Genomic DNA, 10,276 nt, shown 5'->3' on the forward strand with positions numbered 1-10,276 from the left:
TAATAAATCAGACAATAAATATGTATTTTATTGTGAAACGTGAAAGGTTAGGGAGATTTTGCAATGTCTTAATGCACTGATCTTTCTTCTGTGAAGACATAATTCTTAAGTTCTGGTTATACACCCAAACAAAAGCGAGTTTTCTGTTCTTCTGTTCTTTCAAATGCTTCTGCAGTTCACAAAAACAAACACATAATTTTAAAGAATTCAACAGGCATGGGAATATCTGTTTCAAGACAGGATCCCTCAGCGCCTTGAGGATGACCTACACAGGCAGAAGGGCTGAAAAGGCTTGATTGGCTTCACCAGTACCTCATGCTTTGTTCAAGGTTCTACTGTTAATGCCTCTCCTTTCTGTGCACGTAGGTTGTACAATGTACATTCACATAAATTTACCTGGTCCCTGAATTCTTTATTCCTACTTTAAGTGCCGTCTTTTGGACTTTGGAAAAGAGAGGACCAATCCTCACAAGCCTCTGGTTTTTGAAGGGATCAAGTATTTTGATAAAAAGACTGCTGTGAAAAGAAACAGCATTCCACCTCTAGCAATGGTCCTTAATTTTTGATGCTTTCTTGTGTTTTTAGAATGTGCCTTAAAGAGGATGTGTTATCCCACTAATACTGCTCACAGACAGCTGAGAGATCCATATAGCATGTCATAACGCTGTAACTTTTGTTGGATTTCTGAATGTGCTATTTGAACTGATCACAAAAAAACTTTTAATAAACTCTTCCCACAGAAACTGAAACAGAAGAATCAGCAGCTGAAGCAGATCATGGATCAGTTACGGAATCTTATTTGGGACATAAATGCCATGTTGGCAATGCGGAACTGAACAAGTAAACTCTAACTGTACTTGGAAAAGATACAAATTTGTTTGGATATACTTAATTTCCTTCTAAGAAGTAACATGTTTTCCTACAACCATATTACAGTAATGTTTGAAAAGTCTTCAAGATTAAAACTCTGGGTTTTTTTAATAACTTAAATGGTGGTGGTGGTGTTTTTTATAGAAGATTCATCATACAGGTTTTACCTGAGCGATTCACTTAGGCTGTTTTATATTCAGCCTAAGTAACTTACCGTAATAATTTGGATTGCCATGCAAATGGGTGTTTTTATAAACAAAGTGTTTCTAGATTTGTTTTTATAATACAATTAACAATGTTTTAAAATCAGGTGTTTGCATGCCATTCTGCAGTGCAAACCAGCCCTACAGACAAGAAAAGTTGCAATACAGTAAAATCACTCTATTAAGCTACAGAACCAGAATAAGTGATCAGGTATTACACTGCAGTATGTTTCCCCATTGTGGGAACATACACCACGGGCTGCTATGCCATGTAAGTTCATCTTAGTCCATCCTATCACTGGATATGTGTTATATTAGATAAATCAGAGCAAAATTCAAAAGCTGCATCAAGTTACCCCTATATTCGTAAGGCTATAGTTAAATCTTTTTTAGTAAAGATTACATACATAAGTCCTCAAGACTGACTTCTGTAACTGTGTTTTTACAATTTCTTGAGTACATTCCAGCTATTTTATGGTGTAATATTACTGTAGCATTACATGTGCTTGGGATACTTTGCTTTTGCTTACCAGAATGCACTGAATAAACGCCTCAATCTTTTCCCTGTGACTGCCAGTCCTAAAAAACTTGGGAGTATATGAGCAGTTTGTTATTTCGAGTTAATCATCAGCCTTCATCTTCCTTTGTTCTGCCCATGATATTTTTCACAATTTTCATTAGGCCTGAAAATAGTCTTAATAATTTTTTTATCCACAGATGCTGCCAGTGTGGACTATGTGTTTCTTTTTGCAAATGAAAAAAATGTGTAAAATAAAACTGTTTCAGTACAAATCTGTTGTGCACTCTGCTGTTAATATATGTCAAGGTGAAAACTGACTATCCTCATTATTTGCTTCTTGAAATTGAGTTATTACTGTTAACTCTCATTTCATGGCCAAGATCCTTAATAGTGAAAGATTTGCTCAGAACCTTCTGAAGAGTCCAGTTAAATGGTATCCTTTTAAACAGTATCCTTTTTACAAATGGGATTTTGATACTGAATGCTTATTATTTGAATACATGGTTTTAAAAATACTATAACAGTTTGTTGTTCTATCAGTCTTTTCAATTTTGGTTTTTAATAATTTCAACCCATTTGTCTACTCCTCGAGGTAAAAATCATCCTTAATAGTAACAGATCTGATCACACCTGGGTAACAATATATGACCTTTCCCTGAAATTAGGTATGATATAGTTGTCTTCTACTTCTCCGTTTGAAGGCTTTACATTTTAACAGATGAATGGATGTACAGTCTTGTAACTGCAAATAAACTGAGTTAGAAAATGTTAATTTTTATTAGCTCACCCAGTGTTAAAGTGATGGGTAACTATGACAGTACCTAGGTGAGTGCAGATGTCGAACCACCTTACAAATAAGGTTGCTGTCTTTTCTCCCGTGTTACAACTGGAAGAGAGTGGATGGCTTGCTCAGTGGCAAAGCTAGCAGCAGAACTGTTCATCCTCTGTTGAGATTGATCTCTGTAGCAGGCGCGTTGGTCAGCACTAATGGTTGGTTTCTGCAGCTGTGAGAGGCATAACTATTTTGCAGCTTTTGAGAAGGAAGTGAAGCCTGCAAATAGAGATTTTATGTTGTTGTTCATCTAAAATGCAGGCATGTTTTTGTATTTGCAAGGTGTAGTGGCAGCTTTCTGTTCAGTGTATGTCTAAAGCATGCATCCAGCCTGGAAGAAGTACTTGGAAGTGGGTTTTGAAATGGCTGTAACATCTTGATTGTGAGCGTAACAGTCTCAGGACTTAGTATTTTGTTCTATTTTTGGAACAGTTATGGAAAACAGAGATTAACATAGACTTTGTGTACTGCCTGTGTACTATCTATGTATTCTTACTAAATGTCTTTAAAGTTCATTTATTTTTTCTTTTATTGCATACAAACAGTGTGGAAGTAATCTAAAATGTAAGGGTGCAAATATTGCAAGTAGGTGTCTGGCTAATATGATACTCGGTTTTCTCTGTGCAGCTTCTAGCAGTAGCCAAGGTTTATACTGCAATTTGTCATCTGGGGGAGAGGAGAAAAGACTTTAAACCACTACCAGGATAGATAGCGCAGTAGCTAAATTGCAAAGTGCAAAAATTGACAGAATTGTAAATTATCACAGTAAATACTGTCAAAACAGGAACTTTGCAAGATGTTGGACCAAAACCATACACTTTGACTTACACAGATGAAAGTAAGGGTAGTGAACATAATTCATATGCTACGAGATCCATGAGTAAGTATAGGATTTGGCCAAGATGACAGTTTTAAGAAAAGTGGCAATTCCTCATCTATGAAACAGTTTTGAAGGAATTACTGAGCATCAACATGTGCGGAAATTTAATATATTAGTTAATTCTAACTGAACCTTAACTGCTGGTTAATGAAATGGCACAAATTAAAATATTTACAAATATCAGCAAAGCAATACCAATACAGATGTTTCAATGATTTATTTAGATATCATTGATCATTTCTGTATTTCTGATTAGGCAGAAGCTGGATAAACATACAGTCAGTCCTAGGAGCAGATACCAGAACCTAGGATGGTTCCATTTTTGGAAGATAAAAATATTTGAAGGGGTTGGGGTTCCTAGAGCTCTATTTTGCTCAGAGGGATCTTGGGGCAGTGCAGCTAGTATGCTGAATACTCTGTAGCATGTTTGTGGGAGCACGCCACGTTAACACACATCTCAAAATTGAACCAGTAATCCAACACCTTTGTAGACCGTGTAACAGGTATTGAATGTCTGGTTCAGTGTCACAACACAGAAGATGCCAGCTAGGCAGTATGCAAATGTCCAAGGTTCTTCTTGCATCAAAAGACAAGAGTGTGGAGCATATTTATGGCATGTTCAGGAGGGATGCAAGGAGTTTACCTTCCCTCTTGTCTTCCATAGAGGCAGTAGGATACAGCCAGAGTGCTCTAGTCAGCCATGGCCATTGTCATGTTGTTTTGTCCCATAGAAAAAAAGAAAAAAATCCTCTGTTTATAGTATTTCCTACTGATGGAGAAGTTGGAATTTAAATTACATTGGCATACTTAAAATTAACCACTGTAAAGAACAGATTTAGGTGGAGTAGGAGAAGGATTCTTCTAGTCTCATAGGAACCAAGTTTTCATTGGTGTGCAAGATGATTGCACAAGCCAAAAAGTCTACAGCTGAAGGATGATAGACAACTGTTGTGGAAAACAGTAAGCTCTGGATGTAGATTTGAAGATCAGAAGTTAATAAAACATAAAAAAAAAAAGATGCAGCAACACCCAAGGACACTGTAAGTCAACCGAGGTTTCCAGGAGATGGATTAGTTTAATTACTTTGTGCTAAGGAAGGAAATAAGGAATTATAAAGGAATTTACAATCTGGATGTAGATTTGAAGATCAGAAGTTAATAAAACATAAAAAAAAAAAGATGCAGCAACACCCAAGGACACTGTAAGTCAACCGAGGTTTCCAGGGGATGGATTAGTTTAATTACTTTGTGCTAACAAAGGAAATAAGGAATTATAAAGGAATTTACAAATACATCAGTTCAGAAAAAAATATTTGGGGAATAAAGTGTTTTGTTCACGTGTTAGTAATGAAGACTGATATGGTAGAGCACCAGGGGTTTAAAAGAGAAGGTTTTTGCTGAGTGGGAAGGTTGCTTTATAAATAATAATAAGCTGGCTGATATGTATTGCCAGATATTAATGAAAGTGACAAAAAATATGCACCAATGCCAGTTTTCATTTAAGATGATGTAATGGATAACTGGAATGTAAGAGTTAACTAAATGCAATATCGTGGAACTTTTCTGTAAATTTTACAGGTTTTTCTTAGATTGCATTAAGGGATTTGTTCTAACATCTGTTACAAAACTACACAACAACTACTAAAAGCCAGGAACAGTGTTCCCTTAACTCTGGAAGCATCTCAGCTCAGCGTATGCCTTCATGTTCTGCTTGCAAGCTGCCTAATTGCTTAAGAGTTCTGCTTCTGTGTGTGTTCCCAGCAGCTGATGGTATCTGATAATCACTGCTGAGGTTCTATAAACTCCGTGATTTTTCTGCCCAAATCCTATAGGAGGCTGATGTGCTAGACCCTCTTTGGCCCCTCATGCCCTTGCTTTCCCTTGTCAGCTGACTGCCCCTACTACAAAGCTATAGAGCAATTTTCTGGAATGGAGTTGAAAATGAGTGGCTGAAAGGAACGAATTACCTACATATCTGTGATAAAACCCTTTCCTAGTCTGTGCTTTCTTGTGAAATCTTGCTGAAAAATTCAGATTTGCCTAAATAGGAAGAAAGATACATGATTTTAAAATTGTGTGAGTAGCAAAAGATAGCAATGCAGTTGTTTTTTATAGCCACATAGAGGGTTTAGTGACATTTACAGCCCTGGAGATGGGGGGAAGAATTGTGTGAGTAGCAAAAGATAGCAATGCAGTTGTTTTTTATAGCCACATAGAGGGTTTAGTGACATTTACAGCCCTGGATATGGGGGGAAGATCGTTGTGAAGACAGTTCATTACTGAAATACATTTTTGAAGTGGGAAACTTTCAAACAGTAAGAGGAAAATATAAAGAAATACAACAGCAACAATGAAAACTTAGATGAGCATGAACTGGCCATAAAATAGAGGTAAGGAAAGAGGATCTGTGAAAACCCGTTTTAAACCTGCATTAAAGAGATAACGGGATGCAGTGAGAGAAAAGCAAGTCACTGCAGTTTTGGGGTGCACAACCAAATATTGCACAGTAGGGAGTGTAAGTGTGCTTGCTCTTACTCTGGGACCAGTAATTCTGATACAGTAATTCTGCATGAAATACTGCATTAGTTTTGGGGTCAGCATGGTACCAACACAGTGAAAGAATACTGATGTGCCACCGTATGAATAATCATTAGAGCAACGTGTGAAAGCAAAGACAAGGCTCCAATGTAGAAATTCTTGGGTAGGTGCAAAGCAGAGGTAGAGTGATTTTGAGAGGCTGTAGTACAGGATAATGAAAGAAGGTAAGCAAGAACTTATTTCACCAAAGAGCAATGAAAAGGTGTGGGTAGGGGAACCTCCTAATGCCAAGATAGGGAATACTAATTTCCCTAGAAGTTCGGAAGATGTATCTTGGGTCATTTGGAAATTTTAAAACAAAACAGCATGAAAAGACTAGACAAATGCATCTGGGAAAAGATGCAAAAAAATACCTTACATTGATAGAGCAAGAGGTGAACTAAACTGACCTGGCTGGTTTTTCCACCTGTAGATTTTACAGTTGTAAAGCATCTGTTTATCGATGGCTATTTGTCTGATGATGAGCTCCAGAAAGCACCTGGACTAGATGCCACTAATGGTATTAAACAGGCTTTCATGACTTCTTGGTGATGATTTGTGCTGAAATCCCTCTTCAGGTTAGCATGCCTTCGTGGAATTTCTATTAGAGGAATCGGAGCAGAAAAGGAAATGAGGCAGTATCTCGTTTCTCACTCCCTGCCTCCCCACCCCACATCCCCAGCCTCCCACCCTTAGTTTTGGTTCATTTCCTAATGAAGAGCTGTGCTGTAATCTTGTTGCAAAGCTGAAGTAGTAGCTGATACCTGATGACTGTCTGTTGACTTGGTAGAGCTTAGGAAACCTTTTACTAAGAGGAAGCATGATGCTATTTATCCACCCTTCCCCAGCTAATACTGAACTGCAGTGCCTGCATGTTTTGCAGTGTGAACTCGTGTCACAGTCCACACTGAGGGAGCATGTTTGTTCCAGCACAGACACAGAGACGCAATCTAAGTGTGTGAGGGGAAAAAAAAAAAAGATCATATTTTGCCTGTTACATAAAGTAGCATTTTAAATTGTTATGTAAACCACATGCTACTTTTACAGCATTTGCATATGTTACATGTATTTTTGTTCAGTGGAGGAGGTTTTAATTACTTTCTAGGAAATGAGAACTTTTTTCAAAGGTCTTGAATAGTCTGATCAGCCACACCTAAAATGTGCTCCAGCACTCACAGAAGACAGAAGTAAGGGAAGGAGATAGAATGTAGGCATTGCACTTTCTCACAGAGAAGAAAATGTTTTTCTTAAATGTGTTTAATTACTATTGCCACAGTCCCAATTTCTCATCGTCATTGTTTGGTAGCTTAGATTTTATAAAAACTATGAGTCCCACTGCACAGTTTTGAAAGTAATAAACAGATTCACAGTAGTTAACCCAAATACAGTTAGATTTATTTATTTTACAGATCCATGAAGTTGCAGAGACCACTACAGTTTAAAGTAGCTTACAAAGCCAGAGTGGAGTTGGAATTAATTCACACAAAAGATTGTGGCTTTCAGATTTGAGCTTTTGAACTTGACTTGAACAATTCAGCTACTTTTCCCACTGAACAAAAAAGCAGGTGGAGAAGCAGTACATCCTTCAGTTGTGCAAACTCATGTCACAGTCACGTAAGGAAAACAAGTGAAATTTTCAGCCCGCTAATGCTCTGAAATACAGTTATTGAGCAGATTATGGAATGTACTACTACCATTTTGCACCACTTCAGCACAACATCTACCAAAAAAAGGTGGTTACAGGGTCAGAGCCCGAACGGATAGCCTGAGCGTAGCGACAGTCACCCTCATGCATCTGCCCTGGCTGCAGTCAGGTTTGAGGTGCAAGTATCTATTCCCGAAGTCATTGCTCCCGTGTGCCATGTGTGGGAATTTCAGAAGCCCCTTGTATTACGGTTTGTGTACTTTTTGTAAGGCCTTTCACTGACCCATAGTATAGTCAAGTCTCTGGCGATCAACCCTTTCCTGGTATGCCAATAAAGATCCCTGTTTGTATGGGTGAAGGTGTACTCAACTGAGGGGTATCTCTGTCAGTGGAGAGCAGCGTAGATGAACAGGAGGGACTAATGACAGAAAGAGAGCAAGGAGTTACTTCCCCCAGAACTGAAGGGTTTGCTTTCCCTTTGTTTCACATTTTTTGGTTGGTCAGCTTTTTATCTGAATATGTGAAAAACTGTCTCCTTTCAGTGCATGCAGGTTTCCATTTCCAGCTCAAGATGATTTGCATTTGAAGTTTGGGTTCAGGGTGTTGAAAGGCAGGAATTATCTGCAGTGTGCAAATATGAACGTGGATTGCAACTGCCCAGGAGACTGGTGATACATCATCTCCAGGGTTTTTGTCGAGGTCTTATATTTTAACACTGTCAGCCTTCCCAGTCTGTTGCAAGCACAATTTACACCCCTTCTGTCTCCTAAGAGGAAAGGAAATAGAGGCGACAGAGCTGTTCCCAGGGGAGTGACTAATCTTTACCCTTCAGGCGTGTTCAAGGATAGCCACCTCTACTAATCATTAAGTAGTTGTTTTTAAAACAGGGGGGAAAAAAAAGCGCAAAGCAGTTAATCCCCTTTCCCAAATGTTCTGCAGTGCACATCGTTATCTGTTCATTACCAGAGAGAAATTAGGACTAGCGATGAATGGTCAGCATGATGCTGTCAGCAACATGCACTTCAATTTTAAATTTAGAATGGAGTCTGTTGTCTGCCTCTATCAGCTATTAACTTTACTGTCATTGTCACAAAGCCATCAATCTCAGTCTGTCCCAAACCCATTTTCTGTGTAGAGACAGCCCATCTTCCTTATTTCCTACACATGCAGATTTTAAATCATCTTGTAAACCTCGTACTGCACCAAAGGTTTAAGGCTGCAAGACTTGGTAGGCTGGTGGGGTTTTTTCTGCCCCCCTGCCGGCAATATACATGCAGTATCTACATCCAGATGACAGATTGCAGCTACTCTCTGGACTGGGTCATGCCAGAAATGGGAAAACAGAAAAGAAACCCTGAAGCTGATATGAAATGGATGAAAGCCTGCTTCTGTTGAGCCAATGTGTCAGAGAGGCAGTGCACTAAGTGACCTTTGTAGGCTGTATCTTGTACATTTTAGAGATAATCTCTGCTTGTGTAGTATTAAAGCATCTGAGAGCATCAGAAATGCCCCAGTTAGTTGCCTTCTTGTTTCATGTGGTGGAGTTTGTTAGAAGACCGTTTTAAGCATTTAATTGAAAGAGTCTTCTGTTCTGAATTTTGCCTCTCTTCTGGGTCTAACAATGTCTAAGAACATCAACTTCTAAGGCCCATAAATTTCCTCAAAATTTCCAGAAGGGCACGGCTTAGGGAGCATATATATGATTTATGAGGGTAGCTGTGATAGGAGGAGTATCTTGACTAGAGAGCATGTTCTGATCTTTTTATTCTGTCAACATGAATCCTTCAAGCAAGTCTTTTTTAATAGCTATGGAGAAGTTCCTGCCTCTTGGGTCCATGGCAGAAAGTTGCTTCATTAACTTACATCTCACTGGAAAAACCGTAAAGGGACCGATTTGTTAAGTACAGGAACTGTGATGTTGTTTTCCGTCAGTACATAACACAGCGAGTAATGAAACCTGGGTAATTCCAACCATTTACGCGTGCAATTACTTTGTTCTTGAAGTTGTTAAAGTGTTGGGCACTTGGAACCTGAGTACTTCAAGAGCTGTACTGCCACTTTGAGTGCCGTGTCCAACAACAAAGGTGATGCTGGTACTTGTTGCAAATCTTGTGTTCAAATCCCATCTTAACCTGTAGATGTCTGCATTATTGTAATGAAGCCCTGGTTTTGCTTACAGGAAATCACAGGCTTGCTAAGCTTTGATGTAACGGAGCTGCTCTGATCCCTAGATAGTATCTTAGTGTTGGCAAAGCTCCCGTGCTGACCCCTTCATCACCTCTCACTCTTGGGAACTGGGGCCAGTAGGCACTTTATAAGTGAAGCGCAAGAGACTGCACAAGGAGATGCAACACCCGTCCCAGTGGTGATTAAAGCACTTCCTTGAAAGACCCATATTCAGGTCTTTGACCTGTGGTAGCACATCAGGCTCAGCTTGAGGCTAAAAGGGATGCAGCAGCATGAGTCAGGCCTGAAAGGATCTGACTTTAAATCTGCAAGGTGCTTTCTCATGCAGGTTTTTTTTTTTTTTTTTTTTTTGCGTACATAGGAGCCTCACTGCAGAGAGAGAAAGCAAACATGTATTTCATGAAAACCGAGAGATGACACAGAGTATGTGCATAATTTATATTTGTTGGAAGATACAGCTCCGGAGTACAAATCAAATAGCTGCATCCAGAAAAGGGAAGAGTAGAAAATATTACTGTGTTGGGTTTGCATAGGAAGGTTTTGGTAGCGGCCTGGGGAGGGAG

The 10,276-nt window shown here is 39.0% G+C and overlaps 1 protein-coding gene across 2 annotated transcripts in view; it reads left to right on the forward strand.

The window, feature by feature from the left end:
- Window positions 1-1,000, forward strand: part of MED30 (mediator complex subunit 30) — a 15,008-nt gene extending 14,008 nt beyond the window's left edge. The window contains exon 4 of one of the 2 annotated variants that reach the window (XM_010140098.1): window positions 741-1,000. In XM_010140098.1, coding sequence (XP_010138400.1) covers window positions 741-836 — 96 coding nt within the window. In that variant the 3' untranslated portion in view covers window positions 837-1,000. The remainder of the gene's footprint in view (window positions 1-740) is intronic. The other variant, XM_010140106.1, reaches the window with a different exon arrangement.
- Window positions 1,001-10,276: the final 9,276 nt, after the last annotated feature.

Source organism: Buceros rhinoceros, unplaced genomic scaffold (assembly GCF_000710305.1).
Source record: "Buceros rhinoceros silvestris isolate BGI_N320 unplaced genomic scaffold, ASM71030v1 scaffold3140, whole genome shotgun sequence".
NCBI classification, from domain to species: Eukaryota; Metazoa; Chordata; class Aves; order Bucerotiformes; family Bucerotidae; genus Buceros; species Buceros rhinoceros.